The sequence below is a fragment of the Neocloeon triangulifer genome, unplaced genomic scaffold, assembly GCF_031216515.1.
Source record: "Neocloeon triangulifer isolate White Clay Creek 2 clone unplaced genomic scaffold, ASM3121651v1 ptg000009l, whole genome shotgun sequence".
NCBI lineage: Eukaryota > Metazoa > Arthropoda > Insecta > Ephemeroptera > Baetidae > Neocloeon > Neocloeon triangulifer.
In genome coordinates, this window is record NW_026775551.1 from 3,495,433 (window position 1) to 3,521,201 (window position 25,769).

The 25,769-nt window shown below is 35.0% G+C and overlaps 2 protein-coding genes across 2 annotated transcripts in view; both read right to left on the bottom strand.

Moving 5' to 3' along the window:
* Positions 1-25,769, bottom strand: part of LOC132195151 (leucine zipper putative tumor suppressor 2) — a 70,875-nt gene that overhangs the window by 33,431 nt on the left and 11,675 nt on the right. The window contains exon 2 of the mRNA XM_059616951.1: positions 11,265-11,359. Within this exon, the coding sequence (XP_059472934.1) occupies positions 11,265-11,359 (95 nt within the window). The remainder of the gene's footprint in view (positions 1-11,264; positions 11,360-25,769) is intronic.
* LOC132195264 (lactosylceramide 4-alpha-galactosyltransferase-like) lies at positions 19,471-21,464 on the bottom strand. The gene is made up of 2 exons (XM_059617143.1): positions 20,941-21,464; positions 19,471-20,275 (listed from the first exon to the last, which is right to left on the bottom strand). The coding sequence occupies exons 1-2, from the start codon at positions 21,394-21,396 to the stop codon at positions 19,646-19,648; spliced, it is 1,086 nt and encodes a 361-aa protein (XP_059473126.1). The 5' UTR covers positions 21,397-21,464; the 3' UTR covers positions 19,471-19,645.

Sequence of the window (25,769 nt, forward strand, 5' to 3'; positions counted from 1 at the left end):
AATTGAATGAAATTTGGCCCATCATTACGTTTCATGGTCCAGACAAATAGTTTAGAAGGATTTTGAAAAATTCTCAAAATTGCCTATTTTACAGGGGCTCAAAGTTGACGATTTTGAAGAAAGGAATTTTCAAAAATCGAAAATATCTCAGTTCCTGTTTGAGATAGCGCAAATGTTTCTATTATCAAAATTGTAGGAAATTAGACGTCCTACAACTCTGCCGTGGTAACCAAGGTCATAGGTCAAAGTTCAAGGTCACTTTTTCTGACCTCGGGTTTTTAAGTCGATATAAAAGTACGACGGAAGTAAAATATTTTGATTTCAAAATAGCCAAAAGTTGCCTAATTAAGTTATCAACAACATATCAAAAAATGGCGGGACTTATTTTTTTCGTTTTCAAGATTTTCAGGGTTAAAGGGTAAAAAACGTGGTTTTCCAAGCCTGTTTAATGCAAAAAAAAAACTTTAAACGGCCATAACGTTTCTCCTGTTAGAGATAGGACAAAACGTGTAACGACAAAAATTGTTCCTCTTGACTTGTTCTTTCCGATCATGTATCACACATAATGACCAGATCAAAAAAGGTCACATGTCACCGGGGTCAATGACTTAATTTAGAAAAAGCGAAATTTGCTTCTTTTTGTAGTGCAATTTCATGATTAAGAGTTGATGGTGTTAAAATAAAAAAAACTAAAAATATCTTAATTTACGAATGCTGGATTAAATCATTCGGAGAATTTAAATTACGTAGTAAACATATTAATAATAATAATCATTTGGTTTTGTGTGATAAATTATTTTAATCTAATTCAGGTTTATTCATTTAATTTATTTGTTTAGAAAAACAATTCAAATTTTTTTTTTACCAACATTTGAAATATTTTTGGCCATGATAATTGCATCATATTTTAAAGATACAAACTTTGAAACACAAAGTTACGAAATAATTAACTCGGCATTAACAAAAAGTGACCCTACGCTGGATATTGCTGAGTTTATCGCACTTAAAAGTCAATTTCGAACGCACACTCTGCAATTTTCACCTTTGCTTGTGCCTTTTTCATTTCAGAATTGGCCGTGTGCGTTGCGATTAAAATTCGCGTTTGGGAAAAGTCGAGAGACGTGTGGTGTCAGTTGGGTCACGAAGCGCGCGGCCAGGCAATTTTTCACCGCGCTGGTCGTGATGATGCGTCCGAAAACACAACAACAAACACGCTATGCAGAGCCAGCAAGCGAATCTCTGCAAGTCGTGCCGGCGGAATATATTTAAGTGCTGGGGTCACACAAATAAAACAAATCCCGGAGAGCGCGGCTTGTCCCAATTGCACACAGCAACGAACAGAGAGAAAAAGAGAAAAAGGCAAAAACCAAATCATCGCTGAACTCTCAGCACGACGTAACTGTAAATTCAAAATCACGCACGGATTTGAATTTATAGTAAAATTTAAATCTGGAAATAAGAGAGGAATATCAAATTATTGGAGTTTAGCTTGATGATCAATTAAAAATGTAATAACTCGTGTAAAAACAGCAAGACATAATATGTGTTTGAAAAAAATCGAATTTTAATTTTTTCGCAGTTTAAACTTAATTATCTTCATTTTTAATCAGTCATGTTGCTCAGCCAACATTATCAATTCAAGTCGATTCGATTCATTTAAATTTTATTATGATTTATCAAGAATATTAACAGTTATCTTTAGAACATGTCAGGTATAAAATAAAAATTTAGAGAAAAAAGCCATTGTTTAATTAGGGCAATCATTTATTAGTCTTATTAAAAAGGCGTGAATAATTAAATAAATTATTTAATTGCAGTTTACATTTTCAGAAAAAGTTTCATTATTAAATCAACTGAAAGAAAAATTATCTTTAAAGGAAACAATTATAAAGAAATTAATTTGATAAGCTTCAATTTTATCATGTTGATTGTGATCCGCATTTCTATTTGTAAATTGCAAATAACTTGGAGGTTCACTGATTAGCATAATATAAACTAACTCTTTTTTAGGTATGGATTGAGGGCAAATAATTCAAATGTCTTCTAACTGTTCATCAACTTGGAACGAAAGTACGGAGCAATTATTTGCAATGATGCAGGAATATACAAATTTTAAAGACGACTAAAAAACAAACGGTGCCTTTTGCTGCTGTGTCTTGAGCTCTGAGAATAAAAAACCTTTGTGGCCCTGCGCCGCAATCTCGGAACTGCATCTCTTTCGTGAAATGCACTCAGCTCTCAAGAGTACGTATTTGTACCTGGAATAGACGCCGAGCAATATTATATACGGCCGCAATTATGAATGCTTGATTAAATTTTATTAACCATAACCACCGCAGTTTATTGCAAACAAACACACGACGAGAGATGCATTTATGGCACGACTCGTCCGTCCCTCACTTTGGAGAGGTGCAGATTCTGATTTTATCCGCGCTAATTTTCATTCCCCACTCACGAGATCACGACTGTCTATAATATTATCTTCGTTTGCTAATTTGCTAAAGTTCCATTTTTATACTTATAAATTGGTTAGTCAAGTTAATGATGCAAAAAAACGCTTCTTCCAACTTGTTATAAAATAGCGCCTTTTTTGCCACAATTACTTGAGAGCAGAGTTTTGTGCAGCGCAATGCAAAAAGTTGACGAGACGGTGAATAAAGCAGTGATCGGAACGCAAAAACAGAAGAACACCTCCTTTTCAAGTGACTGATGGGATTTTCCCCAATTACGCCAATTGAGTCGTCAAACTTGGCATGATTAACTTGGGTGTGCTGCAAATTTTTCAGGACGTTTCTATAATGAGGTTGGATTTGGCAAAACAAAGAGAAATTTTTTTCCCAGCCAGGTTAAAAAAAAATTGTTGCAAATTGACTTAACTGTGAAGTATTCCAATGCCAAATTATCCTAGACTGTATTTCTAATTTTCATAAATCACATCAATTGAAATATTAAAATTTGAAATAAATTAAAATATAAGCAAGCCATGTGTTTTGCATTGAAAAATTATTAAATTCAACAGTTAAAAAATAAACTGACTTAATTAAACAATTAAATTTCTTTTGTAAAAACCCTCTCAGCAACACATTCGAGCAATTTTGATTAGTAAATATAAAAAGTTCTGACAACGTTTATGTGGTAAAAACAGTTGAAACGCGTCGTAATTGCTTGGCAAAGGGTCGATTAACACCTCGCCGGCAATTAATTAATCCATTAAGGTCCCGGAGAAGAGGACAAAATAATTAATGGGCCGCGAGATTGCATTGACAACGACTGGACAGCTCGTTACTTTTCTCTGCAACTTACGGCCGAGCCGAGCGCATCCTTCTGCTGCGCGAAAACACAAATCTGCATTGCGTGCTGCGAGCAATTACGCCGCTCATTAGCCATTATTCTTCGGTGACTGACACACTTAATAGCGAGTGTGACACACACACAAGCATACAACGCACGTGCTGCGAAACTGCCGTTTAACTTGTTTTAAAATCTCTTCAATTTTATATCTTACGTAAGAAAACGAAGAAAGATAATCTCTTGGAAAATCAGTGAACAGTGCTTGGATTTGAGGGAATAATTCGAATCTTGCGTATTGTTTATCAATCATGAGACGTGCTGGCAACTACTTTTTATTATTTTGTAATTTTCATTCTTCACAAACATCTCTTAATAATAAAATAATAGAACTTGAAATAAAATAAAATAATAAAAATAAATAATAAAACTTAAAAATCTCTATGAAAACTATTTTCTTTATAAGAAATTTAATTTAAATTCATTTTATTTCACTAATGGCCATAACAATAATTATTTTCTCTGTCTGAATGCATTTTGTGGTTTTGATTTGACAATAGCGTGGAGAGTTTCTCATTTTGATTAAAATAATCTTTCAGCCGATTTATAAGAATATATAGGGAGAGCAGGAAATTGCACCTTTATCGCTAAAATTACTTTAATTCGACAAAAACTGACGCCGCTCAATTAATTTTTTGTACATCACATCTGCCTCTTTTACAACTTTCGTATCTCATGATTTACTTTTGCAAGTAGAAGCAAAACGTTTTGTTTTCATTGTTATGCCTGGTTGAAAAAAGTTGTTGTAATTGGATTGCATGGTGAGACTGAGCAAGTCCATTAAATTAATTTTGTTCACCAAAAAAAAAAAAAACAAGTGCATCCTCAATTTATTTGGCTTAGTCTCATATTTTTTTTATGTCAAAAAACAAAAGATGCTTTCACGGTCCAGAGAGGAAACATAAATTCCAACAAGTGGTTCAAAAGAATAAGACAAGGACATCATCTGAGTTGTATTTTGATTACAAGGATTATCATTGACAGAAATATCAAGCTTTTTTAAAATTTGAACGATTTAATAAAATAAAACTTCAACAAAGGGAACGAATTGCCAAGCGATGTATTGTAAATTAATACAATTATGTCATAAATTTACACGCATAGGTGAATAAATTTTTATTTATAATTAAAAAGCAAATATTAACAAACATAGGAAACCAAATTGTTTGGTAAAAAAGGAAAAATTTAAATAATTAATAATTATAATTGTAATATTCATTGCAAATAATTAAATAATTAATAAAATTAAAAACTTTTTTAACAAATAAAAATACAAAGCGCGCCTATCAAGTCTCACAGATCTATGGTTAGGTGAAAATGAAGTCAATCGAATTTGCAAGTCACGTAAAATTCCATCCGATCATTCAACAAAATCAGGCGTGTCGTTTAGAGGACAAGCGGGAAAAGTCATCTAATGGAAACAATTTCTCCTCTGCATCACGAATTTCGCTTCGCCTGTCACTCCACCCAAATCATCCCAGTGCATTTTACTTTCCTCGTCGATCTTGCACCTCTGCTTGCTTTTTATATAAAGTGACTCATCCGTCGCCGAGTGTGTCATTTGGCCACTTAGAATAATTGTAATTTTTCATATTTTCTCGTGAGCAGGTCAATAAAAGCGAGAACCGCCCGAGCAGTGATTCACACGGCGGCAATCAGACTGTGCATTTTTATTGTGTCATTTTCTCACCGGCTTTTTCCTGCTGGATCAAATGCAATAATAATAATAATGGAAATGAGATAATAATTCGTCGCCTGTGCGCGCGCGTTGCTCGGTAAACCGCATTAGATCTGCAGCAGAAGCCGCGGCCGGAGTGAAAAATGAGATTAGCATGCGACGCGGCGCTGAAAGTGAAACCGGCTGTTTTTATTTATATTTATTTTTTCTCCACTACTAGTTGGCCGGGATTATTCGCGCCGGCCAAGGATGAAGGGCGTGTGTTTTTTATGCTCGGCTCAATGTGAGTCACTTCCTTCTACGGCACCTGAGCATTAATTTTTAGCATAATTCTGCTCTCCTCCTTTATTTATTTTTCGCAGAGAGACAAAAGTATTTCAAAACTTTCGTGCTCGGCATTTCCTTGTCTCATTCTCGCGCGCTTTTATTATTATTCCCTGCATTTTATTACTGCAGGATGAAGTGTATGTGTGCGGTAATAAAATGTAATTGCGCCGCGCCATTCCAGCTCTGCGTGAAATTTCAAAATTTGAAAAGTGTTGCTACCAAATGCACGTGAAATTGCTGGTGAACGTTTTGCACATTTCTATATTTTTATGCAGAACAAATTGGGGGTTTATAGAGGAAACGAAATCATGACTGAATTACTTTTGTTTGGGGATAAAACTAAGTTATATAATTATTTTTATGCTTATATCATTGTTTAACATATAAAATCTCAATTCATTTCGTAAGTAATTAAAAAAACTTGAAACTCACATGAAATTTTAAAGTAGCAATATTTTTTGTAAGGCAAAATTTTAAATTTTTACACAAAATAATTATTTCTTAGTGCAATTTTGTCCAACGAAGTCTTTTCTTTTCAAATAATTTGCTTTCAACAATTGAATGTAAACAATGTGCTTTAAAAATGTGGACAAATCTTACATTTTGGTTTCTATATCAAGACAAATTTTAATTTTAAATTGTTTCAAATTATTCACCGGAAATAATTAAAACTTGAGATTTTATAATTAATACAGTTTGCAAATTTAATTATTGAAAGGAGGTCGTATTTATATTGCCTAGAGTAAATACAATTTTTATTTGGCAATTTTTGAAAATGAATACATGTAAGTATGTATTAAAAAAAACTATTAAAGTCTTAATTGGGAAAAGTTCTTTTGCTTGAAATAAAGTTGATAAATTCTTGCCCATAACATTTTATAGAAATTCAACGATTCACGTGAATTTAAAAAAAAATTATCCTGCTTTTTATTTACGTATATATTCATTTTTTTTTTAATTCTGGCCACTCTTCCGAAGTGTTCCGAAGCAGTCATTTCAATAGAGAATCAGTCGCGCTCTATCGCCCACCTGATTTAATTGCAAAACCAATTAATTCGCCATGTATAAAAGAACTACGATTCTCAAGGTGAATCGCAGAGGCGTGTTTGCGATGCTATTCAAGAATAGTTTTTGCAAAATAAGGAGCGCGATAAAATAAATAATAAAAGCGACGACGACGACGCAGACTTCTTTAAATGCACATCGTGTGACGCCCGTTCTGATTGGATTATTATCGGCCCTGGCACTCATTATAAAATGTGTTTATAAATAATAAAAATCCACTCGCGCCTACCTTTGGGGCGGACATGGACCAGCGACTCACCTGAAGGCTGCAGCGCACCTGATCTCGTTATTCTGACTCATGCACATCGGGTTACACGTGAAATTATTCCGTCCGCCCGCGCACGCGGCAGAACGAGATGAGGCGAACAAACACAGGAGACGCACTTGACGGAGTTCGCCTGCCGTTTGATTGTTCAGATGAGAAACTTGCAATTAAACCAACATCAAAGTTTCGTTTGCGTTTGAGCGCTGGGTGGAAACTCTATACAGATCCATCACAATCATTACCAGGCAAAAAATTTATAGAGAAATTTAAAGAAGAAGGGATCCAGCTAAAATATAATAAACTTGATTTGATTTCTTCACTTAAAGCTTATTGAGGATTTTCCAGCTTATTTTCAATTGAATTTGTTTTAAAATAAATATAAACGCCCAATCAAATGCAGAGGATGACATTTCTTTAACAATTGGTTTATTTCTATGAATAATTAATAATGATTTTATTAAAGCATCGCTATAATTGATTGTGGTAAAATCATTAACATGTTTTCCTCTAGGAATTTAATTTAAACTGAAAAGTCCCACATTTATGCATGATTTATGGTGTTTAATTATGCGCAACAACATTTAAATATAAAAACCAATCGTTTTCTTCTAACTCCCAGAAACAAACCATAGCATTTAATTTTAATTGAGTACTGCACTGAAGATTTGCATTGCCGACAATATTTATAAACCAAAATTTTTACAAACTTTTAATTTAAAATAAGCAAATATAGTTTAGAAGTGTCTATAATTGTAATAATTCAAAAAACATTTATTTATATTTAACAAAATAACAAAATAAAGATAAAATTTTAGATTAAATAAAAATAATAATAAGTTTAAAAAGATCTTACTATAAAAAATTAAACATTAAATATATATTTGCAACAATTTCAAATACAATGTGTAACTGTTGTGCCGAGAGATGCATCTGGACCACGCAGAGATTCTCAGCATTCGCGGCAGAAGAACTTGGCAATAAATGTCAATAAACACGCGGCCATCAAAGCAACAGGAATTTTAATCAGCGATCAAACCGAATTTATATGCAACCTTATATCATATCATTAGCGGTAATGAAGGCAGCAGGAATTCAAATCGTGTCCCGATGGAATAAACATGAGGAAAGCGGGCGGACCTCGTTTTTTTTTTCGTGTTGTGAATCTCCTTTGGCTCTTTTCTCCTTTTTTGAAAGTTGTGCGCCTCACACTGATTTTTATCGGGCGAAATTTCCCTCGTTTGAATAAGACAAACGCTGGACGAAAGCGCGTCAATTTTCAACCATTCCAATTTATTTTCCTAATGCCAGATCGAGCACTTTTGATAAACGGCCGCGCGCAAAAGTGACGCAACAATCTCTCCATCTCACCAGCACGGCTGCACGGCGTTTAGTTCGGCCTGATAATCGCGCGGCTAATTCGCCGCTGACCGGACCCGAAAAGTTGTCTGTGTAATTTTTCAGACCGAGGATTAGGTAAGAGAAAAGGATACACGCCGAGGCTTCATCAGCGGCCACCGATCTTAATTTCGCTCTCGCGCCAAAGCGCGCGTTTATTAATATAATGGGCTGACCATAAACCTATCAACAATGCCGAGATACTCGCACAAGATAAATTCTCAAATAAAAACTAAATCGCTCCCAAGACTCAGCTTAAAAAATGCATTATCAGGAGTTGATAAAATGTTAGCACTTCGGATTTAAATTTAAATTATTTAAATGTACATTAGGAATGAATGTTCACCAATTAACATATAATTAAAAATAAATAAATTAAATTTATAATACTTAAAATTTATATAAACCACAGTTTATTGTGTCCATTGTGGACTTTCACCATCATTTTCGGCCTTTCTTATGTTTGAAATTGACTTAAATCACTTTTTTAAAAAAAAGTTGGGTAAGAACAAATCACAATGCATATAGTTATTATGTAAAATATCCACTAATAAATCTATAAAATCATCTATTTACCACATATTTGCGCTGAAAAAAATTAATAATCAATTATATAGGCGCCTATTTTTCTCAAACCTTAATTTATTCATGTTATAAATTCATATTATTATCTCATTTATGAGAATGTTTGTAAAATCACTCTCAATAATTTATTTCTGGAGCTCCTAATCAAACCAGATTTTCAGCTTTCGCCTCTTTTTTTCTTTATAATTTTAATTTCCAATTCCCTGAGGAGATGGATCTTGATTAGAGTTTGAACATGTAAACAAAGGAAGCGCGCAAACTTATCCATCGCGTTTGTATACAATTTTCTGAAGAAAAAAAAAACAAGATCGCCAGAAGTGAAACTATGCGTCGGTTATCGTGATAGAATTTATTATTCCCATTGTTAAATAATTAAACGCACACACCGAATTCAAACGAAACAACAATTTAACGAATTTATAAAATTTACATTTATTACGCTCTCATGAGTTTCCATTCGATATCACGCACCGCAACCCTTTCTTTAAAAGGAAAAAATACGCCCAACCAAATCTATTCTCGCATAAAAATGTGCCCCGCGGTGGAAGTTTACGTTTTTATTGAGAGCGGATTTTTGTTCTAAGTAATTGCGTGGCGTGCTCTCGGCTGTGGATCCCTTTCAGAAAAAGAGGCGGGCGAGCATTACGATCTCGGAGTACATTCGTAACATTAGACGCCGCCGTAACATGCGAGGGAGACAATTATTCCTGGCATTTTATTAGCGAATGTAAAAAAAAAGAGGGAGGCGCGCTTGTGAATGGAATTTACACAATTCGAGCCGTCGTTTTTCTGGGGCCGCGAGAAATAAATTTTCGGTTATTGAGTGAAACTTTTTGATGCTCCGTTTGTTTTATTTTATACACACGCGTCTTGCTTTTTCAAGCACGGCTGCGATTTCGAAATGATGCGCCACACCGAGAAGAAATGGGTTTATTGCACGGCTGTAAATTTCAAATCTGAAGTCTGAATGAGACATAAAATTTCACATCAACAGGCCCCGGGAAGTTCTTTACATGCTATTTTTGCAATTGAATGGATGATTTGCTAGGCTTGTTAAAATATATAAAACTTTTTCCTGTTTAATTCCGAGCAAGAATTTTCAAGAAATATTGAAGTATATTTTTTATAAGCAAATTTTTCATTTTTATGTAAGTGTTTTTTAACGATTTAAGAACAAATAAAATATAAAAATCCACAGAATAAATTCTGAGAGTTTTACATAAATCTTTTCATGAGATCACCACAAGCAAAATATAAATTCAGTGTTTAAAACATAAATCATGATTATCATGAACCTTTTGATCAAGATTTTTTCTCAAATAGAGAAAGTTCTAAATCAAATATGCGATCATGAAGTAAAAGACACCACAATTGAATGATTGATAAATTTAAATTGAAACTTTAAAAAGTGAAAACAGCAATTGTATGGTGAATAATACCGATAACAAATTTTTAGTGTGGATACTAAATAATTTGAAGAGAGACCTACCTTATCGGTGAAGAGCAGAACGGCAATTAAGCTGCCGGAATTGCTCGGAACAAAAGTGTGGCAAAATAAAATTGTGTGCAGCGCAATCAATTTCTCTTTTTTCTGCTTTATGAGGCATACCTAAGGTGCCCCGATTTCAACGCGGCCCTTTGTTTTTATTTTTTATATATATTGGCGTCATTTATTTCGTGTGCACTGGCTTATTTCGCACTTTCAAAATTCTCTCTTTCAAGTCTAAATTAGCCAAGACAGTGAAAAGCAATTATTAACACTTATTAAGCAGCCACAAGGCATAAAAGCTCAATTTTTTTATGAAAACAATCGACTGCTTCTCTGCTCCGGTGGTATGATTTAATTTTGGCGAAAATTGTGCTGCGAGCCGCACCGATGATAACCCTTTCACTTATTTATGAATCCTACAAGTTTCCTTGAGCAATCATTAAATATAATAATCCTTGCTTATTGTTACCTTTGATATATTCTGCTGCTTTCGATCATGCTGTTCAAAACAATTTCAATTTTTCATTAAGTTTACTTTCTCCAATTATAATCATTAAGTAATTGAGAACAATAATATTTTCAAATCATGAATGATGAAACTATTTATTTTTCTTTAACGTCTTAAAATAAAACACTTAAACAGCAATACAGATCTTGATTTGAGTTCAATAAAACCTTTTCTCAAATTTGAGAAGAAGAAAATACAAAAACATTTTGATATTCATATTTTTGCATCTTACTGTTTGAAAAACTGATCCTCCTCGCAGTTAATATTAAAAAATCCTTTTACGGCGCAGTTCAGTCATTCACGGATGTTCGGCGCGCGTCGAGTGCAAAAAGGGTCGAGCACCGCTTCGGAATGAAAAATAGCAGCGAACAAATTTCCATCTGCGTCGCTCCGTACGGACGAACATAATAATAATAGCATAGTATACGACTAGCGTGTGCTGCAGCGTCGATATATTTTATATACATTATATGAACGAGAGAGAAAGAAAACCTTGGAGGAACCTCTCTTGGCCATTATGCGATCACGAGAGAGAGATGACGATGGGAATATAAAGAAAGAGAGGAAGAAACGGATGAATGGAGCGGAAAGGTTAAAGACTCACCTGCTGGTGGTGCTGCGGCTGCAGGTTGAGGTGGTGCTCGTGGTGATCGACCATCGACTTGATCATCATGCCCGACTCCCCGTTGATCGGATGACCTGCAACAATAAGCCAATGGAAATGTGATACGGCCGTGAATAAAATGAACTCTGAGATGCTTTTTTCATGAATTTTGCATTACGATAACAATTATAATTGAACTAACCAAATTTCAATGCAAAAGAAATTAAAAAAAATATATATGGAAATTACTTATAATAAACAAATACAACTCAATCATTTTCTTAAAATTATTAGAAGTAAACAAATTCTTTGTTTAGAGTTTTTAAAAACAATTTTATTTATTTAATTATTAAAAAAATTATAAAAAATCTAGCAATTTTACACTTTTGAAGTAAGTAATTTTTTTAATTGATTTATGTGTTCCTGATTAATATTTGTCTAGATTTATCGGTATTAAGTACTGAATATTTGGGTAATCAATGGTCATAAAAAAGTTATTGTTTCAACTGTTTATCACTTTCAACAATAAGATAACCGCCTTAAAATAGCTTTAAATTTATTATTGGGATACGTTCGACAAATCCTTTATAGCTTCTTGAATATAATGAAATGGGCAATAAATTGATATTTATTTATATTTATTACAGGTTTTTTTGGGCTGCATTTTAAGTAAAGAAAATAATTTTCATGAGCTTTTCACGGTCAGTCTGTGAGCTGCGTGCTTTGGGGGCGCGAGCAGAAGCAAACAAGAAGAAGTGCCGTTTAATGATGTCCAATTATCTGCTGGCCCGATTGCTATCGCACTCTCTGGCGACACGGTTTTGTCCCCCTATTAATTGACAGCGCATTTAACTTTCAAATTAAAATCTTGTAGCACCCGGCTTTGCTCGTTTCCCGCTGCTGGGCTTGTGCATGTGTGTAAGTGTCGACCGAAAGAAGTCCTATACGTGCTCACGCCAGCATTAATTGTGTGTGTCCACCTTGCACGAGCAGCAGCGACGAGAACCGAAATAACTTTTAAAGCAACATGCACACCGCGACCGTCGCGACATGTAAAAAAATAAAATGTATAAAAAAAACGAGGAGAGACGCTGCTCCTCTGGTGCAACGAGCCTGAACGGAACATCTGCGCTGCAGAGTGAGTGAATTTCCCTAATCGCAAAGAACTTGAAGACATGCATTTTCCACTTTGTGCTCAGCAAGTAAAAACAATAACAACACTGCCTCTTTAAAAGAAAATTTAGCCACGGCGCAACGAAAAGTTAAAACAGCTTGTTCAAAAGAAAAAGCTGGGTTAATTAATTATTAGTTATTTACAAATAACGTAAACACGACACTACTCCAGACAAAAATTACAAAAATAGCAATATTGACTTTAAAATATTAACATAAATTGTTTTGTAACGAGGAAAAAGCCCGATCTCATCATTTTCATTATTATTTTCTCAAGTGTCCACTTTTTAAAACAAATTAAAATAAAATTTAAAATTAATATAAAATGTAAGCTTTATTTTCCATATAAATAATAAAGAGTTTTTATTATTTGTTTATTTATTAAAAACTTTTAACTTTTTTTAAATATTTACATTATAATAACTTAAATTAATTAATTTGATGTAAGATGTTTGAATATTATTTTTAGGTATTGTTAAGGAGAATAATGAAATAAATTTTTATATTATGTTATGCTCAACTACCATTTATTCAAATTTTAAGATATTAACTTGTTAAACTCACTGCATAGATTTGGATATTTTTTCAAGTGCAAAATTAGGATTTGTTCAATTAGTTTCACTGATAAGCAGCATTCAACAGGGAGAAGAGGCACCGAAATCAGGTCATTAATGCTCAGCGTGCGTCCAACAAAGATTGCGTTATAAATAAAAATCGCGTGGCGGACCGAGGCTTTTGATATAATAATTACCCTGACCCGCAAACTCCATTTTCATTTCTTTTATCTGGCGTGTAGCTTTATAATTTTGATTCGGCTCGGCGATTCGTGCCATCAAACGCGTGACGCAACTTTGGGATCGCTGAATCAAAAGGAAAGAAAAACAAGGCTTTTCAGAGAGCTTCGATTTCACTCCCACACAATAATATCTGCTGCAGCGCCCGCAGCATCTGAAATGATCTGAAAGTTACGCTTCGCAAGATCATTGTTGGTGAACCAATGCGACCTCATGACGTCACCTTCAAGCTGCACGTTATACAAGCCACTCTCGTTTTGCTCGAAACTGTTAGTGCATTTCTTTCAATTATTTGCACCTTTGTAGTTCAATAAAAAGGATTAAAATACAGATTATTTGCACAGAAAAATATAAAAAGTTGAAATCTTAATAAAATCCATTATGCAGACAATATCCTTCATTAATATTAAATTTATTTGATAAATATATTCTTTCTAATAGGAAAACTTTACGGTGGTTTTCTGAAGCAAAAACATTTATTTTTGCTCTTTCATGAATTTTACGCTTTGTCAAAACTTAAAATTACTCAATTGACTCAATTTTATCTGGCAAATTTAAATCAGCTTTTTTCCATTACAAAAAAATAAATTTAAGCTTTTCTTTAATATTATATTATGCAGAGATTTCCACTTTTTAACCTCTCAATAAATCAGAAACTTTAAAATCTATTCGCATTCCTTTCTTTGCTCCTAGTCAAAATCATCAGGAAGCAAATCACTTCAGTAGTTAGTTGATATAATTACATTCTTCTCTCGTTAGTGATCCATAATAAGGCTCGTCGCCTCGGAGCGTTTTTTCGGCACTTTCCAAGGCCAATGCACTTTCGACAGAGCGGCGCCTTTTTGCGGCGCAGGTCATTGAGCCAAGGGAGGCGCCGTGTGATTAACTCTTTTTTGCTTCCAATGCATTTCACTCGCGTTTCCAGCTTTTTTCTGCCGACTTATCTTTTTCGTTTACTGTTCAAGCAGTTGACATAAATGTTGTTTACATATTTTTCAGCGTCGGACCTGAGAAAACAGGTTGGGCATTATTTTGTATAGGGACTGTGTTGTCACCTCAATCATATTATTTTAACTTTTTGAACGTAAAAAACACTATGAAAAATGCCTTTACATCAGATACATTTAAGAATTTTTCAAGACACAAGTCATTTGTGCAGTTTAAAAGAAGGTTGTAATTTTAAAATTTTTGAATTGATTGGAAAGAATTTAAATTATCATTAATGAGTTACTTTTAACCGTACAAGTAATTCATTTAAGATTTTGTTACTGCCCCTTAATTTAAAAATATATTTAATTATCGAGTTTAAAAAAAATTAATAATTACTAAGCATAAATTATATATGCAAAACATCACGTATATGCCAAAATTTCAGTGGTTATTGTAAATATTTTGACTGCATTTGAATTTCGCTATGCAAATGAGAGTTTTGTGAATCCGTCCGCAGGTGAAACGCTTGAGTTTCTATCCCATTTTGGATTTGATAGACGTGCAAGCAGAGCAAAGGCACCGCCTCGTTTCGCGCGGTAATTAAACGAGCATTCATCACACCGGTGTGCCGGTGAAGACCCTAAAAAATTTAATTTGCTCCTAGGAGAACTTCCGAGAATCGTTGATTTGAGCAAATTTGTTAAATCAGGATCGAGAGCGCAAAATTAAATTTTCATACTTCACTTCCTCGGACGAGCGTCTAAAGAAAAAAAAATATCGCAGAAATCATTTTTCCGCAGAATCGTGACTCGACACAAAGAGAGAGATGAAGCGGGCGAGATGCGAAAAGCGCACGTTGTGCTCTCTCGTGTCCGATCGGAGATCCCATTTAGTACGGCACAATCACGTCGTTTAATTATTATTTTCTTTCAAAATACTAAACGCTTGGCTGCGCCGCGCGAGCACATGACGTGCTTTCGGATATTTATGTATGTGGTTTGGAAAAAGAAGACAATATAATGAATGGGAGATGCATGTGCGCAGTTCATTAGGAGCGATGTGAAATTTTCCGCACAACTGCAAATAAATTGAATTCGTCTGCCATTTGAGAGCTGAGGGAGAATAATAATAACCAAAAATAACAGATGCAGCACGAAATTTATTTATGTGGGTCTTGGAAAGAAGGTAAATAACAGTAATGATACACCTATGAGAGCAGCAGTTGATTGTTCGCCTCGCGCCTTATTTGGATTTTCTCATTAGCAGGCTTTTCTTGGATTTTATAAAGAAGAGGGAAAATTATTTATCTTTCAATAAACTGACAACTGACATTGACTGAATAAAATCAACCATCTGTCAACAGTGGAACAGGATTTTTAAAGAAATCTGTTCGTTTCTGAGAGTACTTTTATGAACATGTACATTTATGTAAAAATATACGAGTAAAGAACTCAAATTTTGGCCAATTCGCAAAATAATGATTTTAAATTTGAAATAACTAGTCTGATGTATTAATCGTATTAATTAAATAATACTCATATATCATTGTTGTTCATTTGTCCAGATTTTTAGATCACACATTGCTTACCTCCATTGTTAAAGAAAATTTAAAAATTTAAACAATTTTATTTGCCACAGTTTAATGTAAATTTGTTAATTATTTTAAAAATGTATTTGTTTATTTTTAATTTATTTTTAATTAATTTAGTTAATATTAACTTAATATAAATCATTACATTCATGTTTGAAAAACAATTTACATTTAAACTATTATTTTTTTTAATTTTATATTTGCAATCCAAGAACTTCACGATTTATCAATTTTATTAAGATTATAGAATCATTTTCCTTAATTCGAGAATCTTTGTCGCGTTAATTACTGAGTGCCACTTTTAATAATACTTAATGTTCTCAGCTCACTGGCTTTTTAAGTGATTTTAAATCCCAAGAGTGCAATAAATGGGACAGATATTTGTTTTAAAGCCGTTTTGAGTGACACTTGCCGAGTAGTTGGAAACAGGCCGCGGTGCCTTTTGAACGTCGAGATCTCTGCTTTTAATGTTTCATTTTCATCTGGATCTGCCCAAGCCAATAACACTGCTGGCGCAATTAAAGTAGTTGCGGGATAAAAAGAAAGAAATTCGTCGTCCGTTTGCTTTTTTGAAGAGACGAAATAATTTTTTGAGAGGAGCTGACGTCGGCGTTTCGAGTGCTCCTCCTTCTTTTCAAATACACTCTCGCCGACGTGCAAATGGAAATTTAAATACGGACAAACGGTCGCTTTAAAAGCCGCGCTGCCGGTTTTTGTTGTTATTATTTTCAAACGCGCGTGAGATCAGCGGGCAATTACGTCACTTTTTCCGCCTGGGGAAATTGCGCCCTATTCCTTTCAGCGGATGACCCCGAAAGAAAGAAAAAAAATTACAATTCTTTTCTCATATGCGAAAGAGAGAGATGCGTTCGATTCGGGCGCGCGGGAGAAGAGAGTTTATTCACCTGTTTGCAAAAGAGGACCTATAAATTTCGTATTGACTCTATAAGTACAACAGTACTATCACATCAATATGTTGTTTTAATAGCTTTGAGGCAAAGTGGCGGTATCTTCAGAGGGATAAGCGAGAGGTCTCTCTTATTATTACGCGCGTATGCCTCTTTCTTTTTCTTTCTTTCTCTCGCCGTAATATGCGCGCTGGCTCGGCCGTTGGTGTTGATTCTGCTTATGAACACAATAACGTATAAATTTTCATTCGCCGATACATCCTAGCTGCACAAATAAAAAGACTTAATATGCGTGTGCCTGAATGCGTTTGTTAGCGACGACGGTGATAATTAGACGCGTTTTTATTGTGAGCGATGCGCATATTGCGAAATAAATCGTGGGAAAAAGTACAGCTGCAAGGGCGCCTGCGGTTATAAAGTGGTGCATAAAATTGTTTTACGGCGGTGCGCGGGACGCCCTCGGAGATCTAACTGTTTCGCTTCGGGAACAATTATTTATCATATAAAGAAAGAGCCGCCGCTTTTGTTGCCCAGAGTGTCTTCGTAGATAATTGGAGATCATTATCGCGGAAATTAATTGACAATCTACATTCGAAATCCGTGTTAGCCGGCCCACGACCCTCTAACCTTGACACACAATCATGTAATATATTTTCGTCTGCCGTGATTATACTTGCGAAAAATTAGAAATTATCAAGTCTAGTTTGGTTTGAGGAAAATTCATTAGCAATTCAATTTCCTCAATTAAGATCTGCAGTGCAGAATAATATGATAGTATATTTTAAAAAATGCATATGGAAGGGAAAAAATCGGGCTTTTCCTTGTTGTAAAAATTACTTATAGTGAAAAACAAGACGGATCTACCAGTTTCAGTCACGATCTGAGCAAGTACAATTAAAATAAAATAAAATCAGCAAAATTGAAAAAAAAAAACTTTAACATTTTTCAATTTTGCTGATTTTTTTTATTCTTCTTGCTCATGAAATAGGATCGCAGACCGTGACCGAAACTGGTAGAGCCGTTTTGTTTTTGAATAAAAGCAATTTTTACAACGAGGAAAAGCGCTTCACTTCCATGATCATCTCCTCGAGTGTCAATTTCTTTAAAAAAACAAAAATAAAATGTGAACAATTTAATGTAACTTTTTAGCTGTATGTTTGTGCAATTAAGTCGTTCAACAATCGGAAAAAGGAGTTAGATTGCTTCAGAATTTCCTCTGCTAGGAATTATTCACATTTGTCCATTAGATTGGAGCAAAGCTAAATTAAAATATTTATTTTTGGTTTTTTTTTTAGTTTTTTTTTAAATCAAACACTTTAATAAACATTTGTATACTATACATCCGTAGACTATCAATCCTCCAGTCTAAATTGGATTACTGTAATTTTTTTTACTTAAAAAGTTAATTTGACATTTTTTTTTTTTATCATTTTCTCAAAATTTCAATATTTTCTGTAAATATTGCTGCAATTTTCGTTTGATCTTTTCAATCATTCCAGTGCGGTATGCTTTCAAATTGACTTTTTATTTGTTTGAAGGCAATAATTGCTCTATAGCAAGTGAAATTGGCACGAATCAGCCAGCGTGCAGCGCATTACATTGCATCACGCCCTCGCTGCACCGCAGCTGCATTTCTGCTCGTCTCGAAACCGAGCATCTCTCCAAGTTGGGCGATCGCTCCTTTGCGTGAGTACGCGGGCGAACACAGAGCCCTTTCATTGTTCTGCGGTGCAGCACATATCCATTCTTAACTGGGCACCACGTTATGTTATTTCCTATTGTTCATTGAAGTTGTAAAAAGAAACCTGTTGCTGCAGCGCTCTGATGATGATAATGATGAGACGCCGCGCTCGCCACGTTTTATATATATTTTTTTTTTCAAGTCAAGCCTAGCCGCTTTTCACGATTCTTTGTTGTAATGGTGTGTGTGTGTGTGTGTACCTGATTTGAATTTGACCTTTTGTTTTGCGCGTATTAAATTCGCAGACACACGCTGCTGCAGTTTTATTGATAAAATCGCCGGGCAATAAATTTTCAGCTCTGCCGCCGCCACGTCCTGCTGGACCGAGAGCAGCGCGTTTATATTTTTGCTTTTATGTGTGTGTAATTTGATTTTTAAGACTTTGCGGGAACACGCCTTACATGTAAAATTCACATTGTGTCCTTAAAAATAAATAACATCGCCCGGGCAGACCGGCGGCGTTGCCGAAAGTTGAATGGGAAGTCGAAGAAGAGAAGTCCTACGGGTTTGAGATTGTTGATTAAAATGGGCAATAAATATCGGCAGACTGACATTAATTTTCGATTGTTCTTCGGAATATTTTGGAAGGATTCAGATGGAATATCAAATTAAATGAGGATCATGGATTTAAAATAAATACACAAAATTTCTCTATCAATATAAAATGTACCAAAATTAACAACAAATATTTAAGTCTTTTTTTAGGAGGGCCATAAAAAAATCACCAGACCCGGATCACCTAAATCAAGACGGTGACCTCGACCCTTAATCAATATCTGATTTCCTTCAGCAGGCCATTCCTCCGCAGAAAGTTGAATCGAAGACGCAGCGACCGGTGGCAGCAAAAAATGATGAGGCACGATTAAGAAGCGATAAGAGTGCGAATTTCTCGTTCCCATCAATGGAGGTGTAATTCATTTAGATGTTAGAGTCGCTTCTCAACCTGCTTGAGCACACCTGGTCGTTTAGGCCACCGTTTGAGGTCACCAGCATCACCACACCTCTACCCAACGCCAAAGTCTGATATATGGATCGTCTCAAATAACAAAATTATTTTAAAATTTGGTTATTTAAAAAGTTTAATAAAACTGAGACCAAAATGAAAATCATTGATTGGTAATCGATCTGTTTAGCGAATGAGTAGACAATTTAAAAAATGTATTTTTCATACATGTTAACAATTATTTTTTTCATTTTTTTTATATATATTTTAACGAAATTTTCTTTTAAAAGTATTTTATAAGCTAAAAATATCGAGGAGTATGCTTTAAGGCATGGGGACAAAATTTCTTCGCCAAAACAACGTAAGGCGCTTTTGATTGCAGTTTCATTTTCAATTTTGAACTCTTGCTGCCCCACATGTGAACACCAAAACTATTCTCCAGCAACTTGTCCACCAGTCCAACTTTTCTGTTTCCACTGTACAAGTCCAGCGATTCGTCATAAACCACCGGACTTATCACCGATTTGTTCAGAAAGGAAACGTCCGAGATTTGCCCTCTCGTCAAAACTTCCCCGACCGACATGTTGAAGTATTCCCGAGTCGCAACGTTGAATGAATAGGGCACGATAGAATACGCGAAAGGGTTGTACTGTTCGCGGCTCGTTTCCATGATGAACATTAAAAAAGGGTGGTTTCTCTGGAAACCCAGCATGGACGTGTTGATTTTGTCCTCGGTGTCGGCGGTGAGGAAATTCTTCAGACGCACGATCGGTAGGAGGCTCTTGAAAGTGAGCAGGTCGAGGTCCATGTAGGTCCCACCCAGCTTCCACAGGAGGCCGAGGCGCAAGAAGTCGCTCAGGTGCTCATTTGGGGTTGGGGACTTTGCAAGCTCAGTTGTGAAAACTCCTTCCAACGGCGTGTCTTTTATGACCTGCAAAATAATTTGTGTTTTCAAATGTGACTAAAAATAAATTAAAAGCCTGAACTTAAATAAATATCAGTATCTTTCAGCTCTTAATTATAATAAGATTGATAAATCTTTTTAAAATTATAATAATTAAAAAAAAAGATTGATTGCAAAAGTCACATTTTGCTAGTTTTTAAGTAAAAGAATTCAACTAAAAATTTTTAATAATACAACAGTAGGAAAAATAATATTAAAATTAAAAAATTTTTATTTGCAATAACTTAAATTTTTTTAAATAATTATATTACAGTGGATTTTCAAAGAGAGGTTTTTATTCTTAGGAAAAAAGTAAAAAAATTCACTATCTTGAAGCTTCTACTAAAATTTGAAGGAACTATTGTCATAAAATAGTGATGGATTAATTGAAGATAATAAAGATAAAATAAATAAATAAAAACAAATACCAAAGACTTATAAAATTTGAGTTTAATGCCTTCCGCAAGGTCAAATAAGGGTATAGGCTGATAAGACACGTTGTCTTGGCCTGACCCTAAAAAGAAGCAACTTTAAAATTCTGGTAAAAAGTGAGCCTAAAAAATTTAATATGATCCAGAGATTCTCTTTGAAAAATTCCGAAAGTCGGTAAATATACCAGTAAATAAAATTATTTGAAACGTTATTGGAATTACCTGATGATTATTGACGGTGACCATGTGCACGTTTTGCGCTCGTTTCAGCAGCTCGGCCAGGGCAGGGTTGCGAGTGAGACTGATGACCTGCACTTGTTGGGAGAAGACGAGAAAAATCTGCGTTTTCGGATTCAAGGAAGATGCCGCCTCCAAGGTGCAAACTGCCCTGACGTGCACGCGTCCCGTGCTGGACGTCTCGGTGAAAAATATAACGTCTTCACCGTAATTTTGCTGGAAATCGACTGGTTTATCCAGCATCGGCGTCAAGTCAACCAAAAACTGCAAATTTTCCTCCTCGCCTTCCGGTAGATCATCTTCTGCGTCTTCGTCCAGCAAGTAGACCTGGACGGCTTCGATGTTGATGCTGTTATCGCCGGAACCTTTTAGAAAAAACGAAATGTAGAACACAACCGCTATTGTGCAGAGCAGCATCAAAATCCTGAAGTTTTTTCCCATTTTTTCACTTGCTCGGCAAGCAAACTGCCTCTCTCAGCGCTCAGCTGTGAGTAAAATCTTGTAAATCCACGAAGTGTCGTAAACGTTTTATCAGCGCAATCACTTGATTTATTATCATTATCAGTAATTACCTGAAAGAAAAAATAGTAGTTGGATATCGAAGTGTTATCGCCGGGCCGGTTCATTACTTTTTGGGTAGAGGAGAAATAAATTAAGCAGTGCTGCATGCGTTTAATTTAAATAGCAGATTATATTAAGCAATATAAATGAGGTTAAAATTCTTTGCCAAGCAATTTATATATTTATATCTTTCACTCATTTAACCTCATTAAATTTGATAAAAAATAATATCTGTCTGGTTTTAACAACAAACATTTTTACCACTGCTATTTGTTTTTATTTACTGTATAAAAAACGATTTTCAATGAAAATTTAAATATTATAAAATAACTCTCTCATTTAAATATTTAAAAAAAAGTGCCATAGGGTTGTGCAACATAAGATCTATTTAGACCTCATTTTGCGCTTTAACTTTAACTTTTTACGTATTAGCATTTGAATGACTCTATTTCCACTTCGCTATTTCATGAATTTCAAACGATTTGTTTGAATTTTGTATTCCTTGACGCAAGAAGTCTGCTAAACTTTATAATCAGCGGTTGATAATAACGCCGGATAATCACACTGATAAGAACGTTTTTTATTTCGCACCAGTTATATGTATAAAGGTGATAAATCATTAATCCTCTTTTCATCCCTGGCATCTGTATTTTGTTAAATGAATAATTCTGATTGCGTGAATTGCGGGCGCAGCGAATACTGAATGACTTGTAACAGTTCAATCATTAAATTTATGCTCAGGAAATATTTGTGAAAAGGAAGCCATTTGCTAGCCAATAAGAAAACAAGCAAATTTAATACTTATTGCAGCATTGGTGACATAATTTGCAAATTAAATACAAAAAATAATAATAATTAATGTCGATTTTCAATTGGTATTTTAAATTTCCCCAATCAGCCTTTCCGCAGCATGAAAATAAATTAGATTAAATTAACATGGCCTTAAAAAACATGCAATATTTTGCTAGAGAATTTTTTCAATTTCATTGTTAACACTTTTTGCAAAAAAAAATTTTGTTTAGAAAATGCTATTGTCTCAAAAACGTTCAATTGAAAGGAACTAGTAAAAAAATTAATTTCAATTTCAATTTCAATTTCAATTTCAATTTGTTTTATTCTCTACATAACAAGTCAAAATAAAATACAAAAAAATTTAATTCAATTTTAATTTTAATTCAATTGCAAGAGGTGATTTTTGTTCACAGGTTTTTGCAGGTGCGGTGACCCCCAAAGGCCACGTGTGCGTGTCACGCCTGTCGCAAAATCGGCCGTCCGAGTCGGAATTTTATATATCTTGCGAGCTGCGCAGGAGAAGGAGCAAGTGTGTGTGTGTGCGTTTGTATGAAATCAGAGCCACTCACCTCGCACTCGGTGAGCGATAACTATACCCGTTGGTGAAATTGAATCCCGCACTCACACGTATATAAGAGTACAAGCCGGGCATTAAAAATATTTAATATATATTTTATATGTACGCATCATTCCGTTGCAAAGCGAGGGACGAGCTGCCGGTGCTGCCGGGCCGAAAGGGTGGTCCCGGCTCGGCGCATTTTTTATGTGCGTTGCCACTGGTTACACCGGTTCCCTCTACATATACAGATGGCCAGAGATAGAAAGAACCCTTCCTTCGGTCAGCAGGGGAAATATTATTCAGCAAAAAAAGCCACGAATAAATTTAGCATAGCAAATTATGCAGAAAATTAGTAAAACGAGAAGAAGATGTTGCTCGGATCGTTATCTGCCGGGTCTAAGCGTTTTGTTGACAGTCAATAGAAAGGAAATCCAAACCTGATATAGGCGGGTCGCCGCTGGGCCCTGAACGCACACCGACGAACAAGAAGGCGATTGACGAAAATTGAGTTTTTGCTTCAGTGGCGATTCAGAAAAGATCAAAGCGGAAAAAGGCGAGCCGCAGATAAGGAACAAGAAACACTCCCCTAATGCAATGTGTGTCAAATATACTCGACCGCTAAATCCATTTCAAGAATCGATCACAAAATTGAAAAAAGAACGGCCTTTTGAAGCAAAATTAAAAATTATTTAAAATTATCACATTAAGGAGTAGAAACAATGAAAAACAAAACTAAAATAAAAATGTAACTTCACTTTTTATTTATAATAAGCTATTTGAACATGTTCCCTATTATATTTTATATTTTTACGGTGCATTAATTTAATTTTGTCACCGTGGTGGCTGATTACAATTTTAAACGATAACTATAAATACTTTTTAATAGGCAGCAAGTCCTACGTCGCAAACAAGGAAAACGCTGAAAAATTCAAACCAAAAAAGGCAATGCGGGTCAGCGCGCAGCTGCTCCTCTCATTGATTTACTCCCCAATCTGAAAATTTGATTATGCGCTGCGTGCTATTAATTTACAACAGGCACCGTTGGCAGCCCCACTTGATACGAGTTTGTGTCACAGTTACTCTATAATTATCATAAATTTTCGAGCGCGGCTTTTGCTGGTGGATCAACCACCGCACGCCGCGCACTCGATTGATCTGAATAATCATAATAATAATAATGACGCACAGACACGTTTAACTGTAGGGTGTGTGTGTGCGTCGATGCCAAAAAATTATCTTGACCGCCGGCCGACCAAAGCGGATTATTTATTTCCCATCTCGGTTTGCAGTATGCGGCATTTTTTTGCCTCTTCAAAAGAAAAAGAGTGACCCGAGGGTAGCGGGTGAAGAGGAGAATTTAAGTCATCAACGTGTGATATGAACAGTGAATAATCAAATCACAATGCAAAAGTTAGCAATAATTTTTAAAATAGTTGATACATGAAAGTATAAACCACAAAGCTGTTATGTAACCAGAGAAGTGAGTTTGATATACTGATCAAGTATATTTATTTTCTGTAATGATAAATGAAATAACTAATTCTTGTCATGAATACAGCGCAACTATAATTATACATTACAATCAAAGATATTTGGATGCAAATAAAGAATTAAATTAAGTTAAAGCTATCAAATTACTTTTTACTATTTTTGAACCAAAAAAGATTTGATTTCAATTTAAAAAAAAATACTCAAATTCAAGGATCTTCTAGAATGGAATAAATTAAGTGTCAAAAGTGTCAAATAATAAATGCAGTGAAATATTATTTAAAAAAAAAATCAGCAAAATTTACAGTTCTACCATTTTTTTGCTATTAATCATCTAACTAGAACAAAGTCTTTTCATGTCCTTGTCATTGTAATCATTCCGCAGCTCATATAAAAACTTGCATTTCCATCTCATTACTCACAGGCTCGGCAATCGCACAATTACTCGGTCATGTACTTTTCACCGCAGCGCCGGAATCAATCAGACGCTGCGAATAAAAGCAGCCATTAAATTTGCATATTAAGTGCGTGTGCATGTCTCGGTCAGTCAGCTGAGAGATGCTCTTAACGATTGTCTCCATGTACTTACGGTCGCGCGCTTTGTTGCTCTATCCGGTGATTTATGGACGCAACACCGACGAGATCTAATCGGTCCAATCAAAATTAATTATCTCGTTCGTTTCTACATTTGCTCCTCGGCTATAGTTTTTGTTTACGTCCCTGCCACGGCCGTGTCACTGACTTATGCGTGTTTTTTTTTTCTCTCTCTCTCAACGAATATAAGAGAGAAGTCCAGCTGGATTCCGGTGTTGTTAAATGCTAATCAGCGAAACAGGCAATACATAACCACCATTAAAAGAGGCAAACACACGTCCTTAATTTAATCGTCTGGCCCCAACCGTGGCTGGATATTAATTATGTTTTTAATTAATATATTATTTGGACACATGACATAAACTTTTTGCCTTTAAAAACGTGTATTATTTATGAATCACGAAATTTCACAAGATTATTTTCTCATATTCCTCCTAAAGTCACTAATTTGTGAAATGGTTCCAGCGATTTTTCACGTCAAAACGTCAAATGGCCCGTTTTTTTCACACGTCTTTCTCACTCACACCTTTTCATATGCATCGCGGCTTTTATCCCCCATCCAGGAAGAGTCGTGCGTTGAGATTCCCTCGCTCTTTTCATTAAGCTCCATGACTTCTAGCAATTTGGTGCTAATAGTCCATTCCCATTCTCGGCCCAGTTGTATAAAAAAAAAGAGAAAAAAGAAATAAGAGTGCATCTCGTCCCGCGGTGCATATGGTGAGAAGATGGACCTCGCGGGGATCACAAAGTCTCTTTCCTTTTTGAGAATATTTCGGTAATTTGACGACGGAGCTGGGCAATAAACTCTCCGCGTAGCCTT